This window comes from Melospiza georgiana, chromosome 6 (genome assembly GCF_028018845.1).
Source record: "Melospiza georgiana isolate bMelGeo1 chromosome 6, bMelGeo1.pri, whole genome shotgun sequence".
NCBI classification, from domain to species: Eukaryota; Metazoa; Chordata; class Aves; order Passeriformes; family Passerellidae; genus Melospiza; species Melospiza georgiana.
In genome coordinates this window covers 51,562,810-51,589,771 of record NC_080435.1, presented here as the reverse complement: position 1 = coordinate 51,589,771, position 26,962 = coordinate 51,562,810, and the positions used below count along the sequence as shown (strand labels likewise).

The following is a 26,962-nucleotide window of genomic DNA, read 5'->3' as shown; positions in this document are numbered from 1 at the left end:
CTCCTAGGTCCAATGGTTTTGGTTTTGCTGTTTTCGTATTTTATCCTCTTATAAATTCATCAGAATGTGTAATGCTGAAACTGTAAATTGATTTGCGTGGGTTGGTCACCTCAGAACAATGTCCAGCCTGCAGCAGCAGACATGCTGTACTTTGGCTCAGAGATAAGGCTTGGTTTGCCAGTGGTAAAAGTATTGTCACGGGTGCTGCTGGCCTGCACCTATGGTCCAGAGCACCCCATCTCCCCTTCTGCCAGTGCCATGGCTCCTCCTTTCCCTGTAGTCAAAGGGAAGTGTGGAAAAGTTCAGCAACACCCACCAACATTAGGCACTGCCTGAGCTACGTGGCTCTGATAGAGAATGATAAAGCAACACCCATGGCCATGGATGACCAGCACAGTGTTAACCACAGTGAAACCAATCCTGAAAAGTCAGTCTGTGAGCTTTCATCCTGAAAAAGCCACAGAGGAGTTTAATATCCCAGTCAGTGGTTTGCAAAGGACAGGGGATAGCAGGTCTGAGTGCCCCATGGAGCTCTTTTGTGACTGTGGATTGCCTGAAGTGTTGCAGGTGTGGCAGCTTCAGCCACCTTGGTGGGGGCTTTGGGTGCACAGAGCCTCTGCCAGCTGCCTGACACCTGTGTCCCCAAGGGCAGTGGGTGCAGAAGGTGCCCAGTGCCCTGGCTCCCCCAGGCAGTGTGTGATGCTGGGTGGGACAGGAGCCCGAGGGGGTGAGCAGATCCTCCTGGAGGGCACACTGGGGGATGATGAGGCAAGGACTGGCAGCGTGCTCCTGCTGCTGCTCCTGCTCCTGTGCGGCGCTTCATGGAGGGGATGCAGAGGCGTAGCAGGCAAGCAGCAGGAGAGTAGGATGCCACATGGCGAGGAGGAGGAAAAGAAAGAGGTGGAGGAGTAGGCAGAAGGGAGATTCAGTTTAACATGGCATGCCAGGCCTCCACTGCTGCTTCCCTCCCTCAGGCCTGCTCATCATGAATTTAATTTGCGCATGGGGTGAGGGGGATTTTGTTGGCATAGTTTTATTCTTATTCGATGTGCTCCTTTGCATGGCAGGCGCTGGTAGTGTGCTCATCACTGTGCATACAGGCAAACATGGCCTTGGGTGTACTTTAGTCTAAGGGCCTGGTTCTGCAAACACATGAATAATCTGAAAAGCAAGAGGACTTACTAATATGCTTAAAATGACACCTGCTTTTATCTTCATCTCTTTTCTTTCCCCTATCAGTATACTTCTGTTTCTGGACAGCTAGTTTGAGCTCAGTGTCTCGACTAAAATTTCAATACAAAAAAAGAGTGATTTTTTTTTTTTGTAACCTCAATTTAGAGGCTGATCTCATCTACATATATTCAGTAAAATAAATAGAATCCTCTTGTGCACTGTCCCAGCTAAGATTCAATAAATGACACCTTGTCTTTCAGGAAGGGCTAAGGAGAGGTCATGCTTTGAATGGCAGTTGAGATGCAAGAGTGTTGACATTTGGAAAGATTTGTTTTAACCTGACTCAGAAGAATTTAGATATGTACTTCAGTACATGATTATTTGCTTTGCTTATAAGCATTAACATGTTCTCTTAAAAAGTATTCCTTGGGAAAGTATCTATTGACTTCTTGAGCAATTTAGTGGAAGGCAGTGCAATTATTTGTAATTCTGAAGGGGGAATCAGAAAATTCACAAAAGACAGAATGAGCATATGTATATATATATACATACACAGCATATATATATACATATATGTTTGAAAAATAGATTTAAAAAAATTCCTGGGCTTTGGTGTGGAGGCTCTGAGGGAGCAGCAGCAGAGCTCCCTCTTCTCAGTTACTGCAACATCATTACACAAAGATACAGAGACACGGGAGCCACTATTCAAATGCAGCCCCTCAACTTTGTGACCACAAATGGGTTCTATTTCGGTCCTTGCTTTTGAGGCTGCTTTTGATGAAGGGATCAGAGTTTTTTAGCTCCCTGCCACTACATGTTGCTGTTGACCTCTACCTGCTTCTAGCTTTCAGAACTTTGTTTCCATTTCCATTTCTTTAGTGTGAAGGTTGGGGATGGGATCTGTATTTTTAAAACCTTGGTGCCAACTGCTGTGTGCTGTTGTACTGTGCCTGACTTTTGCTTCCTTTACATCTCCTCTTGTGTTGTAGATCTAAGTTGTCCAAAGTATCTGCTGGAGTATGGCCTCTGGACCCTCATCTACTGGTGACCTGGGACATAAAGCGCTGGATGAAAAATCCTGACTCGATCAAATTTGCAATAGAGTCTCAAGAATTATTTAGGTGCCTAATGACCATTGGTTTCAGTATCAGGCAAGCCCCAAATTGAGAAATTTTGCATTGTTTTTCTGTGGCTTGATGTGGCCCTTCAAAATCAGAGTATTTTCTAGACTTTTCTAACCTTCTCCCTTCCTCCCCTCTGAGCAGACAGTAGTTTTGGTTACCCAGCATTGCTCTGGTATGTCCAGACAACATCTCCAGCGGGCTGTCATAAATCTTCAGTCCTCTTGTGTTCCATTTTATCTTCAGGCAGGGTTACAGCACAGACCATCGAGCACTCACCCAGAAAATTCAAAGGTGTGCAGGTGCAAACCTTGAATACCCTCTCTGTATGACACTGGGGGAATTTATTCCAGCTGACCCTTGTCTTGTACAGCTCATGAGTAATCACATGGCATTTTCATATTGCTGTGGTTTAAAACAAGAGGTAGAGGTGCAGTTGGAAGGTGGGTTTCAGCTGTTAAGAGAACCATTTTTCAGCCTGGTAATCTTGCATTTTTTCTTCAGTCCTGCAGCTTGGCTGGGTGACCTTTCAAGGTTATAGGAACACCTTTTACGCCTCCTTTTTCTTATTACTGGGTCAAGCATTTCACTCATTACACACCTTTGTAAACTACCTGGAGATGCATGGGAGGCATAAATGCAAAAGTAAGATTATTGGTATTGCATTATTATTTTCCCCAAACAAGTCACTGTTTTCTACAAATCAGAGCACATGATTTCTTGTTTATTGTGTAATAATAGCCCTGTGCTGTGGTGGTAAGTAGGACACAGATACAACTTTTCAGCAATGTACAGCACTCTTTCTTATCTTTAATTAAATGCTATTCCCCTGTATTGGAACACATTCTGTGATTACACATGTTTACAGTCTCTAAGTAACTTACCATCAAATACACAAATGAAAACCAGTGCCCCAAAGCAACTTGTGCCTTTTGTCCTGTACCATACCACACCTCTCATATTTTTTTTAAATTGGTACTTCCAGTTTCCATTTTAAAAATTAAGGGGTTGAATTAAGCACTTATTTATGAATTTCCTCCAACCATCTCTGCTTTTGATCTAGGGACATGTATCTATCTAGCTCTCTGCCCTTCCCCAGCACAGTAACCCCTGGGGATACCATAGAGCATAGAGATGATACAATTTAATAAAGTCACAATAAAACATCCAAGGCCTTTCATACTTTTTCACTTTCTTTAACTCAATTTATTTTTCATTTCATGGACAGAGATTTAGTCCTGGTATTAGTTTATGATTTTGCTGAAAGAATTACCGAACACATACAAAAAGGAAATATTATTTTTATTATTTATTTTGTGCCATGTATACCATAGGAAAAAAAAAAGAGTTGAAATCACTTCAGTACCGCTGTGTTTTTCATTACAAAGTTATTACATATAGAAATTACTCCAAATTATCTGAAATGAATGGAAATTATGAGGTTTAAATTCCCCAGGTTACTGCAAGCACAGCACTGGAAATTTATTTTGTCATCTTGCTGAACATAATTGCTACAACAAAATTTCTTCCATTTTACAACCACGGCATAACTTATTTATACCAGTGTTGTTGTAATTTTACATCAATAAGTTGCATGGGAAGGAGTACACAGGTGGTAATTGAAAACAGTAATTTGTAGTGGGGTCCAGGTGGAACAGTTGGCTCAGAGAAGATTTCATTTGCTGCTCTGCACATGCTCTGCTTCTCGGTGGCCTTTGGCTAGGGTGCTGCCAAACCTCTGGTCCACCCAGCACTGAGGTGGCCTGATCATCCAAAATTCCCTTTCAAAGCAGCAGTGGAGGCGAGGGGAAGGGCTGACCTGTCCTTGTGGCACTGGCCTGAAGTGAGGTGCGTGGGGAGAAGGTGAAATCACAGCTGGGAGAGTGGGAAGCATGATCCTGGAGCCAGCAGCAGCATCCTTGGAGGAACTGAGCCGGGAGGGAACACAATCCAGGGCTGGAGCATGCGTGTGTGTGTGCACATGTGTGTGTCCTCAGTGTGCTCTGGCCAACGCCAGCTGTGCCCCTGGCTTTCCTGCTCTTCTGTCCTCAGCAAGCGTGGCAAGACATTGTCATTTGTTTGTCAAAGGGAATACTGCTACTTGATCATTTTCAATTAAGATGTGAGTAGTTGCCTGAGACACGAGCAATGACGCTAACATTCATATTTTGCTCCACTCTTTATGAACAGGAATGTGTAATTTGGGTGCAATATACAAGCACTCCCCGGCCAGGCATCCACATTTCTGCGATCCGTAATTGTCAACAGGAATAATGAAACTGCAGAGGCTGATACTGAACCTAGAAACTGATGAATTTCCCTGTTTGCACAACTTAAAATAGTAAAAATAATAATAACAACGATGCTGATTTGTTACTATGGATATACCCTATTTAAATAAAATAAGGTAGGATGAAGGTAGAGGGAAAAAGAGCAAAAATGAATGGGTTGCTGCTCTCTTCTGATGTTCAGACACAGATTTTCATGATTCACAAGAGACAGGCTGGAATGTTTCTGTCATTAGTTCAAGCTGAAGATTTCATTGCAACATTCAGAGCTTAGAGGCCTTTGTTATTTTAAAAAATGTAAAGATTTCAAATCCTCTTAAAATGATCTGAGAAGGGAAAGAGAAGAAATTGGTTGAAACTTGCACTTGAAGATAGAGGAGAGCTGTACCAAATTTCAGCTTGTGTGAGTTCTGAGGAATACCTGTGGAAGGAAAAGGGGTTCTTTGTCTCCATCACATGCCAGCCAACTTAAACATGAATCTCTCATGCAAGACTATGTTATGCATTTCTATAATGGACCAAGTTTTAAAAGTACTTCTTCAGACAAAAATAGCCCTCAAGTTCTGTTGTTTTCAGGGGGTTTTCAGGGATTTTTTTTTGGATGAATTTACTGCTGCTTCACAAAACTCAGCTTACTGCACCAAGCAATGATGGCATTTGTTTTCCAAAGGCAAAAACAATCCTTGGATTGAAGTAGCTAGAAAAGATGTGCCAGTTTTTTTTTTTTTAAAGCCTCCCCAGCAACAGCGGGTTTTGCCCATCTTCCTTCAAATATTTTTTTGTCCTAAAGCGGGTGCTGTGTGGATGCACAAATGGCATTCATGGTGGGATGGAGTACTTATAGCAGATGGAATGCTTGACTCCTTTTTGTGTTGGATGCTTGTAAAGCATGTTCCCCTCTATCTCTGCCTGTCAGCATGTGCACACAGGTGAAGGGAGTCCTTGGCAGGATGAGAGAAGGTGCTGGACAGAATTGTTATCTTTTAGAAGGACCCTCAAGTTACAAATGTGGGGGCAGGTTTGGCTCTCTCCGCAGTCCCTAAGGTCCTGCAAGTGATTTCAGTGGGGACACAACTGAATATCTGCTGTCAGAAAGTCTGATGCTTAAAAGAAGGAAAACATGGACTGATCTTGCATTTTATGTGATTTTTAAAAAGCCTCAAAATTAAAACAGTTTTTATTCTGTTCTGGCTTGCTGGTTCAATAAGGGTTTTTTGTTTGGTGTTTGGTTTGGTTTTGTGGGGTGTTTTTTCTCTTTTCTGTTTTGGTTTTTTTTTTTTTTTTTTTTTTTTTTCTTTTGAGAAGTGGCATTGTTTTGCTCTTGTTTATTTTTATTGAAAAAAAGGTGTGGGGGAAAACTCAGCCCCAGCATTTGGGCTGTTATCTAGTGCATTTAACACTTGGTTGGAAAGAGTTAGAAAAATTAGGGACTCTATGTTACTTGAAAAAAAAAACACCAAAAAGACTCAGCAAAAGAATTCACAGACCACTGACTGAGGTAGAGACTCCAAGGAAGGTTTGGAATGTAAATGTTGAGAAAAATCTCGTTTTCTAAATTCACTCCTAGAAACGTCAGCAAGTCACAGCCACCAAAACTAAGGGGACACCAAATGTCTTGAAAACACAGCAAAATCTTCATCCCTTTTGCCTCACTCCAAAAAGTCTTGGGAATGGGGCAGGGGATAATACATTATCCTTTTAAGCCTTCATTTCACTGCACTCTCAAATACACCAGTGTCATGGAAAAGAAAATCAAGTGAATAAATGTTGCAATTTATATATATTTGAATAGATAACAAGAACAATTTTACTGTTTGCCATAAATGAAAACCCCACCAAATCATTCCTCTAATTGAGGTTCTGAAGCTCTGTTTATGGCTGCAAAGTGATTTGATAAAAAAAATTACACATTTTGAGTTATTATATCACCCAGAAATTTGATGCCACTTAACTATGTAATTTTCAGAAATGATATAAAACCACTGCAGAAAAATATTCGGGGAAGCCCAAAAGACCTCTTTTTATCTGTTTTTATGAGTCTAAAATGAGAACTCGCAGAGATCCTTGCTCTGTATGTGAAGGCTGAACTGCCACCTCGGGAGCTTTATTAATATGTATGTAAATATGATCTGGTTAGATCCTGTGTTTCTGTGCCGTTTCACAAGGTGGAGCGGCTAACTAAGCCGAACAGATCAACGCCCTCTGTTTATTCCCTCCCAAGCAGCAACATTTAAAGATTCAAAGAGAATGAGGACAGCAGCCTCATTTACGCAAGATTGTCTCAAACTTCCTTCCTTCCTTCCTTCCTTCCTTCCTTCCTTCCTTCCTTCCTTCCTTCCTTCCTTCCTTCCTTCCTTCCTTCCTTCCTTCCTTCCTTCCTTCCTTCCTTCCTTCCTTCCTTCCTTCCTTCCTTCCTTCCTTCCTTCCTTCCTTCCTTCCTTCCTTCCTTCCTTCCTTCCTTCCTTCCTTCCTTCCTTCCTTCCTTCCTTCCTTCCTTCCTTCCTTCCTTCCTTCCTCCCTTCCTCCCTTCCTCCCTTCCTCCCTTCCTCCCTTCCTCCCTTCCTCCCTTCCTCCCTTCCTCCCTTCCTCCCTTCCTCCCTTCCTCCCTTCCTCCCTTCCTCCCTTCCTCCCTTCCTCCCTTCCTCCCTTCCTCCCTTCCTCCCTTCCTCCCTTCCTCCCTTCCTCCCTTCCTCCCTTCCTCCCTTCCTCCCTTCCTCCCTTCCTCCCTTCCTCCCTTCCTCCCTTCCTCCCTTCCTCCCTTCCTCCCTTCCTCCCTTCCTCCCTTCCTCCCTTCCTCCCTTCCTCCCTTCCTCCCTTCCTCCCTTCCTTCCTTCCTTCCTTCCTTCCTTCCTTCCTTCCTTCCTTCCTTCCTTCCTTCCTTCCTTCCTTCCTTCCTTCCTTCCTTCCTTCCTTCCTTCCTTCCTTCCTTCCTTCCTTCCTTCCTTCCTTCCTTCCTTCCTTCCTTCCTTCCTTCCTTCCTTCCTCCCCTCTCTTCTCTCCCCCCACCCTGCCCCAACTTCCACACCTGTATCAAAACCAATTTACTTCTGACTTAGCATAAGATTTTACATTAAAGACTGAGCAGAAACCAAAATGACATCACACAGAATCTGCAGCTACAATTTTTCTTCCACTGAAAACTTGCTTGACCAAATGGAGAGAAAGTGGAAATGCATTCAAAATATGTCCAAGTGGCACATCAACATTGTCCTCCATGAGGATATTGGGACTTCCTCTTTACACTGATGCTGATGTTATTTATGCATCTATATCCATGCCAAATTTTAGCTAAAGACATTGCATGATTAAAAAAAAAAAAAAAAGAAAGAAAAGAAAAAAGAAAAGAAAAAAGAAAGAGAAACCTAGAAGATAAGCCTCTGTGCTGAGAGTTCTTGACTCAGCATGCCTTGCTGTATACAGGATAAAATGGAATATTTGACATCAGATGAGCTTGTTTTTCCCTATAAGGATGGTGTTTCTCTCTGAGAACTCAAATCCCTTACATATTATGAAAACAGAGAATATTATTATCTTAATATAAGATATTTAGTGCAAGAGAGTGCTTTCTCTCCCCTAATTTAAAACAAGGGACCATAGTACTTTCAAAGGCAGCAAAAAGCTTGTTTTCTTGCTGCAGTTTATGCTCCCATTTTACTTGGCCTTTTTTCATTTCTTTTAGGCATATTTTCGTAGGGTGTTTGTGTGTTTTGCTGTTGTCGTGGGGAGCTGCTGTCCCAGGTTTGCAGGCGGTGGCGGGGCCGGAGTTGGGCCCCATCCCCGGGACAGCTCAGGGGCAGCCGGGGGGGCTCAGCCCCGGTGCCGGCAGCACGGCCGCTCTCTCGGGACAAAGCGGGGCCGCACCGGGGCCGCCGCCGCCCGGGCAGCCCCCGGGGACCCCGGACCCTCTCAAGGGGCGGCTGCGGCGGCTGGCGAAGAGACAGAAGCGCGGGGCCAGCTGCAGATGGAGGCAGGTCGAGGGATAGGTCAAGGTTAGAAAGAGCCTGCTATTGATCTGGCTTTGAACGCGAGACAGGGAGAGCAGAGAGACTAAAGGGGGAGCTGTGAGACAAGACATTAACAGCTTTCAGTGCTAATGATCACAAGTGCCAGACAGGGGAGGAAAGAGAAGACTGAGAAATCACTTTGGAATTTTTTTTTTCCTCTATTGGGATGTATTTTCGGAGGAGGAGGAGGAGGAGGCAGGCCGGGGGTCAGCCCCTGAAGCCGTGCCCGCAGCCGGAGAGGCGAGAGGGGGCTTGCGGCGGCCCCTGCCCCGGGCAGCCGGGGAGTCCGCCCGGTCAATCATTGCCGGCCCTTATCTCCTGCTCTCGGTGCCCACTGGAAGACACTGGTTAATCAACAGATGATGCCCAGTGACTTCCCGATAAGCCGCGCTCCCGAGGGGTGCAGCTCCCTGCAGCTCGCCCGAGAACGGCGGCGCCCGGACTTTGCACCCCGCAAGGGCCCCGCGGCGTGGCCTGGGGCCGGGCCGCGCCGAGAGCAGCAGCACAGCCACACAAAAGCCTCTGGGCCCCGCCGGCCCGAGCAGAGCGGCATCAAAGCGGGGAGAGCCGTGAGGGCAGCCCCATCCCCGCCGATCGGCCCGGGCCCCTTCCCGCGGGGGCGGAGGGCAGCGAGGGGAGCCGCTTCTCCCCTCCGGCTCCCCCGCCATGGGGCCGCATCCTTCACCCCGACTCGGACACGGCTGCCCCGCAGGGCAGGAGTGGGAGCTCCCCTCGGGGCCCCGGGGTCGTGGACCTGTCCCTCCCCGCCCCTGCCACCACCACGGTCATTTTCCTTTGCAGGACCCCGCAGGACACACCGAACACACGGGGCGAACAATCGCGGCAGTTTAAGCGCCGTTAATGGCCTTGGACGCGTTTGCCGAGCGCTAGTGGAGGCGGAGGGCCGGGACCGGGCACGGAGGGCAGTGCCAGGCTGGCCCGGCGCCCCCCGGCCGGGGCTGGGTGCCCTCGGCACTGGCCGGGCCGGGCTGCGGGCTCTGGCAGCGCCGGAACGCGAGCTGCGAGCGGGCGGGCGGGCGTGGGGAGGGAGAGGCAGATTTGCTGGAGGAGGCGAGAGCGATGCTGTTTAGCCAAATTCTCCTCAAAGCTGATTAAGGGCACCGAGATTAATTCTGGTCCCCTCAAGACTCGCATGCGATTTAATACGAAAATCACTCATTTAACGTGGAAAGTAAATGACACGAGTGCGGCGCGGGTCTCCAAGTGGGCTCCGGGTACGGGCTGGTTCCTCGGTTTTCTGCTCCATCTGCCTCCGAGCCCCCAGGCCTCCCCTGTCCCCGCTCCTCTCGCCCTGGCCAGACCCGGTGCTGAAAAGCTGTTTGCACCGAACTGTTTACTTATCGGGGGAGGAGGGAGAGAGAGAAACAATCTCAGGAGATGGGCAGGGAGAGCGGAGGTAGAGGGGAAAAAGTTGGTTTCCAAGAATCTTCCAAGTTAGAAACGCACGCAGTTGTGGGCATTTACCTGCGTGTGAAATAGAAGGACAAGTGCACTGGGATGCAGCTCCTGGGAGCTCGGCGTCTCTCCGTTCGTGGCTGAGACTTATTTTCTCCAAGGAAAAATAGTCTCTGCCAGGATTTTAAGGGAAGGGGGGTTGGGGGGGGGGGGGTGGGAGAAGGTCGGAGCGTGTGTGCGTGTGCGGATCGGGTGTGCGCGCGTGTCCCGCTACCATCGCACTTCGGGTAGGGAGAGAGGAGGGGGAAAAAAAAAATCCCTTTCCCCAGCCCACACAGATATTTGTGTTGTTGTAAAACTGTTCGAAAGAAATGCAGGGGGAATGCGCTCGCCGCCGAGGAGCTGCGGCGGCGCCTGGAGGGAAGCAAGAGCAGCCCGCGACCCCCGGGGAGCCTCCGTTCGCGGGCACGGACGGAGGGAGCGCGACCCAGCGCCGAGCCGGGGCGGCGGAGAGCGATGAGCGGCGGCGGGGCGGGGGCGCGGGCGGGCAGCGCGGCACGGGCGGGCAGCGCCGCCGCCCCCCGAGCCCCCCGCGGACCCCGGCGGCCGCCCCCGGCCGAGCCGCCCCCGCTGCGGCCGGCGCCGCGCTCGGGGAAGTTTGGCCGTGCGTGAGGATGCGGATTTATTCCTTCCCCCCCGCGTTTCCCTGGCCGCCGGCGCTGGAAGCGGCAGCGCACAAAGCCCGGAGCGGCGGCGAGCCCTGCGTGTGCCGGAGTTGGTGTGTGTGCGGTGTGTGTGCGTGTGCGTGTGCGGTGTGTGCGGTGTGTGCGAGTGGCGTTTCTTGTTCTCTTGCAGGGTACAATGTTAAAAAGCCACCGCTAGTCGCCCCCAGTGCTCCTACTCTCTGGGTCTTTTTGTCTCTAGTGCAGATTAAACGTCACGTCCGCACTTGAACTTGAATTTTATCCCATTGTACAGAGGCAGCCCCAGCCATAGAGAGACAGAGCGCTCCCAGAGAACCAGGACTCCGCCATCTTCACATTGCAATATATAATAGTAATAGCCAGCACCAGCCCAGCTGCACTGGGGGCTTCCTTCCTTCCAGTCCCAGTGCCAGGCGAGGGGGGAAGAGTGCAAAGTGGTGCAGGAGCACTGGCAATCCAAAAGCACCAGGGCAAAGCAGTGCCACTTGAACTGGGAAAGAGGAGACACAGTTTCGGCTACCCCTTTTCAAAAAATTCTCTCTATATATCTACCCAGCAAGGGTCAATCTCTGAGAAACATTTTTTTTTGGCGATTTTTTTTTTTGAGTGGGGGCTATCCCAATTCTAGTACTTTTCTTCTTTTTTACTACAGTTTTTTTTTATTTTGATTTTTTCTTTTTTCTTTTTTTTCCTTTTTTTTTTTTTTTTTTTTTTTTTTTTTTTTTTTTTTTTTACCCTCTTGGTGGAAAAGCGCACTTGCTAATTTGCCAAGCACTCTGGAAAGAGGGAAACAGAAAAGTGTCACTGGCGGTGCATATCCTCCTAAGTTCAAGAAGAGATCTGGAAGTCCAAGTGGCAGAAGCAGTGGAGAAAAGACACTGTGTGAAAGAGAAAGAGAGCGAGAAAGAGCTTTTCCTGATGATGATGATGATGATGATTTTTAATTGAGAGGGAATCCCAACCAGTGCACCACAGCAGCAACAAAAAGGAGGCGTTTTTTTTTCGTTTTTGATTTTTTTGAAAGAAGACCTCGATAAAGAAGAAGAAGAATAAAGAGGGGACAAAAAAGAGGAGGAGGATCGGCCCCCCAACACATCCCCCCAAACCAGTGCAGCTCTCCAGGCGATGCCAGTGTAAATGCCAGGGCAATGTCCCGTCGCAAGCAGGGAAACCCGCAGCACTTGTCACAAAGAGAGATTATCACACGTAAGTTTGAACTTGGAACCAGACCGAGCCGAAATCGAGAAGCAAAATTAGGGAAGGGGAGGAAGCGGTTGGGGAGGGGGGGTGTGTGTGGGGGGGAAACTCCAGGAGCAACCAAAGCTGGTAAATGACTTCAGAGAGAGGGAGAGGAGAAGGGAATTAAAGAGGGGAGGGGGGTGTGCGGCTGGGGGGGATGGGCTGGGGGTGGAGGGGGGGAGAAGCCCGAAGTTTGCCGTGCGTTTGTGCAGCGGTGCGGAGGTGAGGCGGCCGGGCGGGCGGCAGGGCAGGCGGCGTGCGGCGGGGAAGGAGCGGCCGGCGGGCCGAGCGCGGCGCGGGGCTCTCCGGGCAGCGGCTGCGGGCGCGGGGGGCGCGGAGCGGGCAGGGCGCTGCTCCGGGCCGGGCCGGGCCGCCCCGCCGGGGCTCCGCTCCTCGTCCCCCGCTCCGGGGGCAGCACGGGGCGGTGGGAAAAGTTGGCCGAGAGCCTCGCCTCGGCGTGACAGCCGCGGAGGGTGGGGGAGGAGGATCAAGGTGGGCAGCGAGGGAGGGAGACGCGGAACGGCCGGGGGGACTTAGCGGGAAGCACATGGAGACGCCGGGCCGGCGGCGGCGGGGCCGAGCCCCCCGGCAGCGCAGCGCGGGGCAGGTAGACGGCCAGCTGCGCCCTGCCCGCCCCAGGTGCAGCGCCGGCGGGGGAAGAGCGCTCTCCGAAGCGCGGGGCAAGGCAGAAGCAGCTCGGCTGGGGCTAGAGGCAGGGCAGGGGCTGCCAGGGGCCGGCTGCAGGCGGGAGCGTCCGTCGGTGGCGGGGGGCGCGGGGAAAGCCGAGGCGGGCACCGGGGATGGAGTGCAGGAAATGCGGCTCGGGCAGCGGCAGGGGCTCGCCTGCGGGGCAGGAGTGGAGGCTGCACTTTGCTGAAGCTCCCATTGTAAGTGAAAATACACACATATACTCCCACCCGCCGCCCCCCCCCCCCCCAAAAAAAAAAATAGGGAAAGAAAAAATAGAGCGGGGGGGGGGAGGGAAAGAGGCATCCCCCCCTCCCCCAGCGCCAGAATCCCCCTCCTCCCCGTTCCCACCCCTACAGCTCCGGGAGAGGGGCGAGTGCCTCAGGCAGAGTAGGGGGCAGGTCCCCGAGCGGGAGCCCCGCTCCGCCGCTCCCGTCCCCGGGGGCCTGTGCCGAGGGGCGGGGGGGAAATGTGGGGGCGCCTCCGGGGCGTGCGGCCCCCAGCGCCCCGCGCTGCTCCGCCGCCTCCGGGCACGGGCAAGGGGGAGCTCAGGGGGGTCCCCGTTTCCCCCCTATAGCACAGGACAAGTTTGGGGGGTGGTAAATAAATGCCCGGCGAGCCCGATCGGACCCCGGCTCCCCCCGGCCCGCAGGACGAGTCCGCAAGTTGTTGTGCTGCGGGGGGCGGCGGCTCGCACGGAGCCAGCCCGGGGCTGAGCCTGAGCCGCGGCGGATCCGAATATTTATGTTGAGATTTTAAAAAATTTAAATAAATAAATAAAATATTTCCCCGGCTTCTCTCCCCTCCCCTGAAAGCCAAGAATAGGAGCCATCTGCCAGGAGCATTTGGTGCTTGCGAGCTCCTCTCTTTCTTTGTTACCGGTGATAAATTTCTGTTTGTAAGATTTCCTTGGAAATCGAGATATATATGTGTATGTAATTTTTCCACCTCCATTGGGATTTTCTTTTCATAGCGGAGGGCTGTTGGGGGACGGTTTGAGTTCTGAAATATAAAATTCTTTCACTGTTTCTGTATTTTTTTCATATATATATATATATATATATATATATATACACACATTCATGCATATGCATATATATATAATATGTATTTTTAAATGTGCGTCTTTATTTTCTAAAAAGTACCCCTCACCCCACCTCCAGCCCATCAGCTGGTGGAACCTTGATGAAGATGCATCTGGTACTCAGCTTTTTCTGGGGGGGTTGCTTTTAATTCATTGTTATTTTGGAACCAGATTTGCATCACCATAAAAGGTGGATTCCCCCCTTCCTCAACTCCCTCCCCTTCGTTAATTGCATTTTTGATTTTAACCATCCGGTTTGGAAAATGTCTTATCCTTTTTGTTGATGCCTTCTTATTTTGCCCTCCTTTCTGTTTTTAAATTCTTTTTAAAAGAAAAAGCATCAACAGCCACCTAAATCGCCCAGTGTAATTTCTCCCACTTGTTTTCTGTCTCACTTGCGAGGAGATGTGGGGTGTTGAAAGGGGGTGTGCGGAAAATCTGTTTTGTTGCGCACGTCTGAATTTGTTTCAATGGGTGAAACATTTCTTTTCTCGCCGCTGTTGCTGCTGGGGAGGGGGGGAAGGGGGGTGGAGAAGAGAGTCAGGTAGGTTTGTTATTCCAATTTGATCTCCTATTCCGATCGCTTTACTTGAAGGTAAATAATGAGGCAGGAGAGTATTCAAAGGTGCCGAGGAGCTGCGCGTACAATGGCTTTAGCGGGAAGGCTGGGGGAGGAATGGAGAGCAGAGCAGTACGAGCTTCCCTCCCTCCCCTCCTGTATTTATCTATCTCTCCATCCCGAGGAAGCTGGCGGAGAAATCAGGCTGCATACTGAACAGAGGCAGGAAAAACCGAAGGTATCCAGGGGAAGGAGGTGGTGGGAGGCGGGGGGGAGCTGCAGCGTGGGGCTGGGGCTGGGGAGCAGGAGCAGGAGCATTTCAGCATTTCAGCATTTCAGCGCACAGGTCTGAGCCTCAGCTGCAGCCTTGCACGAGAGGGGGTCGCAGTCTCTGCACTCCTTGGCAAGTGTCATTCATGGGGGAAAAGCAGCCAGGCAGTGTCCTCTCTAAAGGGGAGTTTGGAAAGTAGTGGGCAAACAGAATTGGGAACCAAAGCACCTACAACAGAGTCAAGCCCAAGCCAAGCCCCCAAAGCCAGGATGAAGTGATACTGTTTTCAGAAATCTTGTTTTTATGTTGTGTTTATCTTGGGCTCTTTTTGCCCTGTCTCCCTTTTTAGCATCTGTAAGGGGAGCTGCATTTCAGGATGGATTGGAGGTCTCTGCCAGGCAAGGAAAGAGATGGGGAGAGAGACAGGGAGAGGGTTTTCTGACACTGTTCAGCTGGAGTTTATTTGGTTGCCTCCACTTGATGTTTGGAGAAACGTTTAGATCCTGAGTGTAAGACAAACAAACTCAAAAAGGAGAGAAAGTGCAATGTTGCTGTGCTCCAGAGTTGCAGTATCTCATTAGCACAGTGGTCTTTGAGGCTGCAAAACGGAGTGGCCTGCCTGTGTTTGCCAGGCTCACCCAGGCAGCCTTGGACCGTGTGTGAGCAGGACAAAAGAAAGAGGTGAAACACATGGAGAGGAAAAAGAAACTCTGCACCTTTCTCCACTGCTGGTGGACAGAGCAAACTTGGCAGCCAAGCTCATTTAAATGGGTGGACAAAGCAAAAGAGCTGATTATGTACAGGAGAGGAGGCTGAAGTGTTGAGCTGCTCTGTGGAAAGAAATGTTATTTTGGTTCTGTTCAAATTGCTGATTTTCCAGCTTAAGATCTTCCATTTTTAACTTAAGAAATCTGTTTTCAAACTAGCCCTGCATTTTGCATTTGAAGGAAATGTGAAAGGCAAGAGCATGTGAAAAGCTCGCTGGTAGCAGTTTTGCAGAAGGTGGCAAAGCTGGAACATTTCTCTAGAGCAGCAGCAAAGATTGAGAGGGAAAGGCACAGGAAAATCATACAGTTCCAGGCAGAGAACCAGGTTTCCCAAGGCAGGTCTTCAGTACCTGGTCAACAGGTTTCCTAGGAAGAGCAATAATTTCCTGTATCACTTTGTTTTGTATGTAGTCATTAAAAATCATAACAAAAACCCCTATGATTTTTTGCATGTCAAAGTTTTGCAAATTGCTCCAAGGAGCTTCTCTTAAAATACATTTAGATTTAGTGCAATTAACGCACTTTCCCTGCAGAACAAAACCCACACCAATGTAATCAACTCTAATACAAAGGGAATGTAAGATGTGACTGAAGAATTAGAGAGGAAATTACTATTATTTTAAGGATGGATGACTTTTTCATAATACCTGCATGGCTGTGCACAGAAAAGCACAGTCTTTTAAAAGACATCTCATGTGTTTACTTTAAATAGGACAGGGGAAAATAAAGGTTGTATGCTGTCGACTTCCAGATTGTCTTTCATTTGAATATATTTGTACTGGACTTACAAAATAAGTCAAAAGAATACTGGCACATTTTCATAGTTTCTGTTCTTTAAAAATATTTTTTAGAACTGCTGCAGAGTAACTAAGTTGTGCCTGTGGGTTGTTCTGCCCTTTTTGGTTGGTGTGTCCGGTGGCTTAAATAGATAGACAGTGGGTGAGAAACCATTTTGCAGGTTTTTTTCTGGTCGGCAGATGCAGAGCATATTTTGTCAGGCTTTTTTAAATACTGAGAAATAAAACTCTTCAAGATTCCACAAACTGGCCGCCTTTAATAGAAATGGTGGGAGCCCTTGTTTTGCACAAAATGCGTGTTTCTCTGCAGAACAAAGGGTTGTCTTGTGGCATATTTGGCAATAATTATGACTTAGAGAAGTGTGCGCTCGAAGAAGCAGCACAAATTTTTGATATCATTTATAGACTCTGCTTGACTTCAGCTGCTCGTCCCAGGGCTGAGCTGGCCGCGAGCAAACCTCTCTTGCTTCCAAAACGCCTCAGCACGCGACATTCAGCTCGTCTCCCGCATTTCCTACCTGGATCCCTTTGCCCTTTGTGCTGTTTGTTGATGGAAAACACTTTCCAAAATAAACTTCGGCGGCTGCCGGAGCCTGCCGCGCGTCCCGGCCGCCAGTGGCGGGGCTTGGCGACTAGGGGGAGCTCCCAGCCCGTGCGATGGCCGCGCCGCGGGACGCGCGGGATGCGCCGCCGAGCCCGCACCGCGCTCCCAGCGCCCGCCGGAAAGTTGAGCTATTGATTTCCGTGCCGAGATCTATACGGAGCTAGCCGAGAGAGGCTGGCAGCGAGACGAATCTGTTTTTTTAACTAAATCGCGGCTGATTAATTGACTCGGGCGGACAGGGTTTTTTAATTAAAATTAGTTTTTAACGGTGCCTTTTATTGTCAACAGACAGTGTTTAAATTCTCAATTTGTTGTTGTCAGATAGTGATGGGGGTAATGATACCTGCACATGAGTGAGTTCCTGCGTGGCGGGGAGTGGGGGGAACCCAGGGAGATCCGTATGTTTGTTCCAGTGGATGTGAAAACACAGAGTGAAGAAGCTGGAGTTGTAGGGCAAGATGTGTGCAGCAACAAAGCAGGCACACGTGTACAGAAATTGGCATCTATTACATATCAGAAAGCCGCATGTACTTCTGCAGAGAGGATCTGATATGAGACAGTTTAACATACTTTGATCCTTAGAGCAAACTATCTGTAGTTCCTACAAATGAAAATAAGCATTCTTTCTTTTCTAGAGGAATAAACACAAAATCACATCTGTCACGTAGAAGTTGCTGCTGAGCAGCTCACGGGTTTCTCCGACGGGCTTGTGCTGTTCTCTGCTGCACTCGGCTTGTGTGTCGTGGACAGACTTTAGCAGGACATTTTCCTCCCCGAATGTATAATTTAGTGGCATGCACACGGGGAACTTTGGATATGTGTTTCACTCATCCTGAGAACTCCATCGAGCTACAGCACTATTAACACAGCAGAAGTGTCTTCTTACTTTTAGGGTGCAATATGTGCATGGAGGTTATCCTGTGACAGGAAAGTGCGCTTTATTCTAACCTTCAAGAGAAGTAAATTAGGTCAGACAAAGGATCAGGGCTGTCATCAGCTGTACAAAAACCCTTCACTCTTGGGTAGAGAGGACCAGTAATTTATCTGATGATTTCTCTACTTCATTTAATGTATGAATTGAGGTAGTTGGAAGCGTATAGACAGCAGCCAGCTCATTTGACAGACTGGTAAGCTGTAGAGCACAGTGCCTGGGCCGTTGCTGATGCTAGTGTTGCACAGCCATGGGGAAAACCTTCCCTTCTCCCCTCCCAAAACCTCAGACTTCACTTACTGTGGCTTTCCTTCCATTGCATGATTGTTAACTTTTATCAAGAGAAACAGCTATCCCTCTCTCCTCCTCCCTTTCCTCTACCCACCAAGTGCACACACACACACGCTCCCCTTCCTCTCGCTCCCTCCTCTGCCTCCCACCCTTCCCACTCCCTCAGGTCGAAGCCTGGTGGAAAAGCCTCCCTGCGGAGACCTGTCACCCCAAAATGGCTCTCAGACTCCTCACCAGAGCATTTCCTACTCTTTGGTTGCAGTTTGGTTTCTCTAGGGTTGCAGTGCAGCTGTTGGTTGAATTTAGCCTCCCTTCGGTACTGTCCAGAGAAAGCATGTGGAAAAATAAAGAGTGGCTGGGGCTTACCCACATGCTTTAAAGTTAGCAATTCCACTAAAGCACTTGGTGAAGCATCAGCATCGTCTGTAGACGGATTTATATGTATGCATCTTTTTAATGAGGGAGGAAAAAGGCATCAATAACTGCGTGCATTGATAAATGCATGATTCATTCAGCTGCTCGTACTATAGCACCTTCCTCCTTGGTGTTTATTTACTTTTTTAAAATGTATCTGGGCAGGCTGCACACCATTTCTCGGCACTCAGCTGCAGCCTCAGAGGCTCCTGAACATCAGTTAAATTTTCTCGCTGTCTGCCCTGCTTCTCAAAAAGCTGTTGCTTGCTCAGTGCTGTAGACCCTTGCTGGAGCTTTAAGTAGCAGCTTATTTCTTTGCTTTTCTTTTTTTTTTTTCTTTACTTTTCTTTTTTTTCTTTTTCTTTTTTTTCAAAGGATATATAAAAAATGCCTAAAGCAGGCTATTCGAAAACAAATTAAAGTAGAGGGACACACTTCATGCATTGCAGGCACGCGCCAGTAGAAGGGGGTTAGAAGAATATAATCATTTTACTGGCAAAAGTGACACCAGATCGGGGATTTGATTAATGGTGCAGCATTCACAGGGACTTAGTTCTGTATTTTTGACATATGCAAGTCTTTTGTGTAGTTGCCTCAGTGCAAGAAATTCCGTTTTGTTTTTTTCCTGGAGCAGCTGATAATTTGTATGTGTGCTGGATATGCCCAAGGTACTTTCCAAAGACTAAGCACTAGACAGCACAGTACAAAAAAGGAATCCAAAGTTAAGGGAGAGGAAAAAAACATACTGGTTTACTTAACTTTTTTATGACCCCTTTTACTAAGCCACTGGAAGAAGCCATAAATTCGCTGAATGTTATAATGAGTATGCTTCAATGAAAGTATAAAAAAAAAAAAAGGCTTAAGAAAATCGTATATGACCAACAGTGTGCAATAAGCAATTGAAAAATGCAGTCTCTTTGGAGTCTGATATTTAAGAAAGAACAGATCTATTGTGTGTTTATACATGCTCAGAACTAATTACTTAATTTTGATCATGCCTTTAAAATCCTTGGGTAAGAATCTCTGCTTCCAGTATTCTTTTCTATGCCAGTTGAAAGCCTGTACCCAAATACCGCTCCTTCTCCTTTTGTGGCACCGAGCACTCCTTTCTCTCCTTGGTTGTCGTTTAGTTTTAAATAAAACAAATGTATTCACTGGGGAACAAAGAGTGCTTTTATATCACATCATCACATCCCATTTTATCTGCAGAGATTTACAGCTTCTGCAGTCTATAGAAGAGCCTATACATTTTCTGCTTTCAAAAGCAGTAAATATTTTTTTATGAATGTATCGTTTACTTAAGAGATACACTACTCTCTTCCGTAACACAGTACATAGTTTCTGAAGAAGTAACATCTGACAAGTGTTGGAGATTTGTGCAGATTCTGGGATATTCTTGTCTTTTGTCCTATTTGGGTTCCGGCATGGTTATTATGTCATTTCCCTACTTCTTTTCCCTAAATCCTGATGTGTTGAGTGTCTCTTTGTGGCAACGCTTGGGGTTGTTCTGCCTCAGGTGTGTAGGGTTAAACTGCTGTGAGGGTTAAACTGCTTTTTGAGAGATTCCGTTTTCTGCAGAAGGTGTCTGAAGTAGCAGTGCTGCAGCACATCCTTCCCCTCGCAGCCCTCTGCGGGTGCCGAAGCCTTGGAGTGGCCGGGTCATTTCTTGCACCCTCGGAGTCCCGCCGGTGCCGGTGCCGGTGCGGTGCGGTGCCGAGGGGCGGCCGCTGCATCCCGCCCCGGGCCCGGCACCTGCCGCGCTCCGCTGCCGCTGCCGCCCGCACCTGGCGCCGGGGACGGGACGGGACCGCGGCTCTGCGGCCGCACCGGGGCCGCGCTCGCACGGCACGGAGGGGCACAGCCTCGCCCGCCGCTGCTCCGGCTGCCTTTGTGCACTCTGCACACATGCCGGAGAAGCGAGGCACAGTGCGGTCCCCTGTGTTTTGGGGGCTTCTCCGTCGAGTTGTCTCTTTTGGCAAACTCAGCCTCAGACTTGCATTTAGGAAAAAAAATTAAATACCACAAACAACTGCTTTGCAGTCTTCAGAAAAATTAAAAACTGGTGTCAGATAAGCGGTGCTTGGTACCGCTGAGTGTGATGATGCTGGTGCAATATGTAGGCGTAATCTCAGCTGTGCACCTTGTGGCTGCAGGGAGCTGCTGGGATGCTCTGGAGGCAGGTTATTGATAAACTTCGACGGCAAAGAGCCGCACTGCCCGCTCTGAGCAGCGTTAGTCTTTGTGCAGCAAGGATCCTGACACCGATCTCGGTGATAACCCAGCCTGAGAGCGTGTGATTCGAGCTACTTTCCGTTAAGCATGTTGATGTTACAGTAAATGTGACATGTGGGTGTTGATTGAAGGGACATAATTTTCAGGCCTGCTTTGGGCCAACACCCTGAAGAGCAAGTCAGTCCTTTGTGCTCGCTCCCCAACTAGGCTGAGCTCTCTCTGGCTGTGCCTTCAAGACCGCAGTGACTGAGGAGAACAGAGCACTTGACGTGCTGCAGCACATTTCTAGGCAGTATCCCGTACCTGGCCACCAGGAGCTGTGTCCCTGTGGTGGACTCTGAGCTCCCCCAGCTTGTCCCAGAGCAGAGTGGCCCCTGGGGTAGCCTGTGCCTTGTCCCCCAGGTGGGCACAAGGGTGGACAGAGGCTGTGGCATGGTGCTGGGGCAGGCAGGGCACCCAGCAGCACCTCTGCAGTGAAGGCACTGGCAGCTCTTGCCTCCACCACCCCGCTATTGATTCGTGCAGAAAGCAGCCATGGGGGGGAAGCTTCACATGCAACACTTTGGCCCCACACCAAAACATTTCCTCTGCCCCCTTTGCCTCATTTTGATACTGTAGAACAAGAAAAATAAGGAAAAGAATAGGTTGGCAACTTCTAGATCCTTTCTTACCCTGGTTCTGTGAAGCAATAAAAATCCAAGAAAATAAATGATTGCTGTCTGGACCCAGCCTCACCCAAACTCTGTGAACAAGCATCCATGGGTCTGTCCTTTAAAGCCTTGGAAATGACTTTTAGCAAAACAGTCTTTTCCACTATTAATGGGTAAGATTTTGAGACAACTGACAGGCAGAAAGTAGTTAGCATTTGCATTCACTTTAATACTGGGCATGAGAGCATTGTTTGCATGGGGCACATATGCTCTAATGATGTCACCACGCTGGAGCAGGAGCGCTGGTGGCTTTGTGACAGTGCCTTTATGGAATTAAGAGTTTTGTCCACTGTATTTTGGTGTGGTATCTCCAAGCCAGAGACTTTGGAGATGCTGCTTAGAGTCCAGTCAGCAAGTGTAACACTTTTTTTTTTGAGTAAAGCAAATGATTTAGATTGTCCGATTGCTTTAATTTCAGAAAGCCATCACATAACAACTGTGTCACTCATGTCTCCAAAGGTTGCCCATTGCCAACTCACTGTGCTCCCTAGGCAGGCAGTGCCAAGGCAATGCTCTGTGTAGGAATCTCTGGATGCAGGGAAAATACTGGGCACACCTTAACACGCCTGAAAGAACCAGGGCACGAGTCCTGGCTGGAAATAGCTCATTTGCTTTTTTTTTACTTTTCCCATGTAAGCGACATGAGATGTTTTCCCTCCTCCTATTTTGTGTGGCCTAATTTCTCCTTCTTAAAAATAAAAATTAACTTAAAATAAATACTTGTGAATAAACACCCTCCTACCTCTAAACCCATCTACCAACAACAGCAATAAAACCACAGAGTTAAATTCAAATAATGTGAAGCGACTCATTTTAAACCCACAGACACAAGCAGAGTCAGAAATTTAGATTGAGACTGGCCTAAATTGCCCCACTGGTATTAAAGGGCTCCTTAAACAGCCTAAGATCTTGGCTGTTGTATTAACCAGGCATGACCCAATGCGTTATGGGCTGGACTCGCAGGCTTTTTTCTCTTTCCCTTTGTGGGTTTTAAATCTCTCCTGTAATGTTACTTGAATATAGTTACTGTAATGTTACTTTAATGGCTTAATTGAGTTGTCAATAGGAAGCCTTTTCTTTCTTGTGTTTTTTTTTTATTCTGTGTAAAAAAAATAAATGCAAATTGACATGGATAAAATGCATTTGAAGATCTATTCAGTATTTTGTTTTTCATTCTTTTATGTCTGTTTTCCATGTTGTGAATAAGGGGATGTAATATAGCTTTCGCATTGTTGGGTGAATAGTTGGTCGCATGATTGATGATTTATTAAGCTCAAATCAGAAATAGAGTTGAGTAAAAAAAAAAATCTTTTGATAGTTTGAAACCCAATTACTACTGATCACGAGGGCTCGGCGTACCAAGAAAACGAAAAGCTGATTTTTGGTGATGTGACGACTGCCAAAATATGAAGGAATACCAGATGTTATTTTAAAAAAGTGCCATTGCAGAGTCCTTGGAAAGAGAGAGTGAGCGAGTGTAAGCGAATAGGCATATGTGGATTTAACTAATATTCAAATGAAGTGTAGAACTGAAAAGAAAAAATTCGTAACACTTTAGCTGTTCAAACCTCCTTCATGTTTCCACAGACGCCTGGTCAGGACCCTTATCAATTGCAGCAATTTTGCTACATTTTCAGAAGAGCACGATCTAAATCACAGGCAAAAAAAAAAAAAATCCTCACATCAAAAATATAATAAAGTTGAGATCCGTGCTTTCTTTATATTTGTTACATATATATAAATGCCAAAATTCAGCCTTTGTAATTTAAGACACAGACTTTAATCAAAAGGATTTACAGGAATGTTAGTGAAAGTAGTAACAAGCATTTTTCTCCCGTGCCATCTTTTATTCTTACGACCCTTGGTTCAGTTCCTGTTTTCGTGTTGTCTTTTCCAGCTCTTTGTCCCATCTCTCACTTGTGTATCTTCGTGCCTGTGTGTGCCTCTCTGTACAGTTTTTTTAAATATTTTGACACACTCTTCCCCCTTAATAGGAATTCTGGCTACAAATTGCGTGCACGTTTCTAAAAGACCCTTTTCACAGTCCTTTTCTTTTGGCTCTAAAATGATGTATATGTAATTGGTAATTAAAGGTGCAAGCTCTCTTCAATATAAACAATATTGCTCAATGTTAGATCATTAAAGGGAACTGCAGCACTAAATAATTACCTTTTGCATCGTGACACACTGTTCGCAGGTATCCGCTCCCTTCCCCAGCAGTGCCTTTTCAGCACAGGGTTATAGTCACATTTTCACTAAGGCAAGGAGACATCTTTTCATGATATAAATTGGTGAATTAATTGCTTAGCATTGTCTTCAAACTCCTTTTAAACCTAGATTAAGAGGAAAACGGTAATTAATGATTTTCAGAATGGGTGAGTTGGGAAGCATAAGCCTCCTTGTGCCCATGGCTGGCTCCAGCAGGATGGTCCATGCCTGGGCACTGCTCTGGGGTCCCCGTCCTTTTCTGCTGCCGCTGCTGCTGCCACTCTCTGCTTTGCTGTTAGAGAGCTCTGATGCAACTTGTAATACAGCTGGTAGATATGCTGATCAGTTATTTATTCTGGAAGGCAGAAATGGGAGTGATTCTTTTTCTAAACTACCTTTTTTCGAGGCTTAACCATTTTAGTTGCCAGGCAATGCATTCTACCTTCTACCTCTTGCCCCTTTTCTATATGTTTCTTACTTTTTATTTTTTTAATTTTGTTTTTAGGTTTTTGGTTTTTTTTTTTTTTATTTTTATTTTTTTATTGCTGTAGAGTGGGACAAAAATCCTTTTGTTTTCAGAGTGGAGAAGAGCCCAGGTCTGAATTATAACATCTGTCTCTCACAGTCTTACTTCTTTGAGATATTCGTGTTACTTACTTTTCCCAGGAAATCCATGAGGAAACTAATAGAGAATGTTTTTCATCCTATTCCTTTAATCCTGATTCGATTAGAGGTCTCAGTCACTGATTTACATACTGTTAGTTCCTCTGTTTTGTTTAGTCCAAATCCTATAGTCCTTGCAGAGGCAAACCAGCCTTAGGCAAAAGTCAGTGGAAATTTTGCCTGAGTAAAGTCCAAGGTTTGTATGATTTGGCAGTTACATGGCAGAATAAGAGAAAACAACAAAAAAACATGTTTTGCCCCAAGAATGGATTGTGATCCACAATTATTTTATAGTGTAAAAATTATCTTCTAAATGCTGATTTAAAACATACTGTGTTTTATTAATTGTGACATGAAAAGTTACATATTTCCTAGAAAATGATTCAAGTCACCCAGAAATTCTTTCCCAGTCTTTGGGGGTAAAGGTAGGAAATTCAACATGTCTGTGGACAAGATTTAAACAAAATCTTTTATTAGTCTATGTAGCAATGGCAGGGTTTTTGGCATTGGAAAAATAGAGTGGAATATTTCAGGCTCAGCCAATATTCCAGTGTGTTAAATAAGTGCCTCGTTCCCTTTCCCACTGTACACAGTTTTGAAACCCCTTAACTGCTCACGAGACCATACCCTGCTTGTGTTAGTCTTGCTTGTAGTTTTTTTGTAATTTCTGCTAATGGGTGGTCATTTAATCTTGCTGGTAACTCTGTAATGGGACAAGGTGGTGCTAATTTTGTGTGTTGTGGGGAGCCCAATCCTGCTAGTTGGGTGCATAAAAGCTTTTCCCCTCTCCCTGAAAAAGAAGGAAAGACTTGGGTGCATAAGCTTTGCTGGATGGGGCCTTGGCCAGATGGCTGGGAGACAGGGAGGGAATGAGAAGGTGGGATAAAAAGAGAGGAACTATTTCAGAATGTGACTCGGGGCTCGAACGCTTGCAAAATGGCTCTTTGCTGATATCCTTGCAGTGCTGGCAGCAGTGGGAAGGAGCTGTCAAGAAAGCTATGCCAGGTCAGCCTTTCCATTTTGTTTCAGGCAGGCTTGGTTGCAAAATATATTGAAATCATTCTGGGAGAGCGGAAAAGCTGAAAAATAAAAGAAAGATCTAATCAGGCTTGGCTCCTTTGAGGGGGGTGCGGGGAGGCCGGGCCTCTGGTGATGCATCCTTCAGAGTCTGTGAACACTCAAAGCAATCTCTTTCTCTTTTCCCCTCGCCCCTTTCCTCCCTCTTTCTCCTTGTCCATGCAAAGCAGAGGCCGACCATGTGGAACCGGCGCTGGCCGACGAGGACGAGAGCCTGGCAATAGCAGACCCAGGCGGCATCGGCATCGCCGCAGGCGGGACAGACCCCGACCTGCTGACCTGCGGACAGTGCCAGATGAACTTCCCGCTGGGAGACATCTTGGTTTTTATAGAGCACAAGAGAAAACAGTGCAATGGCACTGGTGGTGTCTGCTATGAAAAGAGCATGGATAAGAGCAGCCCTCCCCCCTCCTCACGCGCCGAGCTCAGGAAAGTGTCAGAGCCAGTGGAAATCGGGATCCAAGTCACACCCGATGAAGAAGACCGTCTTCTCACGCCTACAAAAGGAATTTGCCCCAAGCAGGAGAACATTGCAGGTACAGCACGTTTTACACTCAATCAACTTGCCTAGGTAATCTTTTAACTAGAGTCCTCTAGAAAGTGCCACGAAACAGGCTTCAGCAACACGTCTTTATAGGTGCCATCCATCTGGAGGATCCTCACGACTCTGCAGGGCTGTCCATGCCCTGTTTAATTCTTTGTAGCTGTCTGTGCAGGGCCAGCTGCTGGAGAAAGGGGCCTCTCAGGCAGCTGGAAGAGCTAAGGAGCAGTCTGTACATCTGGCAAAAGGCAGAAAGTTTGGGTCAGAAAACATTTCAGGAGCATCCTTAAGCAAGTAGGAGTGGCAGAGGGATAGGAGACTTTGCTGAGGTGCCCAGTTCAGTCCTGTTCCAGATACCCTTTGTCACATGCAGACTCACTGGGAAGGGCTGCGTCTTGACGCTAGGAAAAATCCTCTTCCCATTGACTGGTAGTGGAAAGAAGATATTTTTTTTTGTGAGGGCTAAAGCAGGCTTCATTAAATCCTTTATTTTTCATTCCCTGTGGTAGATGTCAGCTTCCTGGCCTGCACTGCTGCCTGTGCTGCCTGTCCTGGGTTTATTTAGATGGCTTGGGTTGGGTGGGTAACACCTCCACTCTCATGCATGCCCCAAAGAGATCTTCTGAATAAGGATACAAGGGCACAGGCTGGCCTGGGTGAGCAAATTGCAGGCATTTCTTTTTCTAAAACTCTCACATGTGGTGAAGTTAACGTTCATTCAGTGGGCCTCCCCCCCTCAGACGTGGGCAGGCAGGTGATGATTATCCACCTAGGTGAGGTGGTGTGCAGTGGTTCCTGCAGAGTGCCTGGCATGGGGTTTCTTCCATCAAGCAGGGTGTTTTTCCCCTCTGCAGTGGTGAAAGGATGACTCTCCTCCCTGCTAGTGAGTGGGGGTTTTATGTTACACAGCAGGATCTCCCCTCAAACGGGCCTTTTTTGTTCAAACCGACTGCATCCCATGCAGAGGACCAGTGACAATCTGCCTTTGCTGCCACTATCCCGATTTATCTAGGAATTGTCCTATGGGATTAGATCTGACAGTCCAGGATCCTGCCTGTGGCAGAGATGCTCCCATGAGGGGATCCCCAGAAGACAGGTGAGAGGCTCCATCTTTACAACTGAAGCTTAAGAGATTTCTGCCTTTAGTGTTGGAGATGTCTGAGCCAGTCCCCAGCATCTGA

The 26,962-nt window shown here is 47.5% G+C and overlaps 1 protein-coding gene across 4 annotated transcripts in view; it reads left to right on the top strand.

The window, feature by feature from the left end:
• Positions 1 to 10,814: 10,814 nt before the first annotated feature.
• Positions 10,815 to 26,962, top strand: part of BCL11B (BCL11 transcription factor B) — a 96,959-nt gene continuing 80,811 nt past the window's right edge. For 3 of the 4 annotated variants that reach the window (XM_058025724.1, XM_058025722.1, XM_058025720.1), the window contains exons 1-2: positions 10,815 to 11,912; positions 25,411 to 25,776. In XM_058025724.1, the coding sequence (XP_057881707.1) occupies positions 11,855 to 11,912; positions 25,411 to 25,776 (424 nt within the window). In that variant the 5' untranslated portion in view covers positions 10,815 to 11,854. Of the gene's footprint in view, positions 11,913 to 14,384; positions 14,514 to 25,410; positions 25,777 to 26,962 lie in introns of those variants that run through there. The other variant, XM_058025721.1, reaches the window with a different exon arrangement.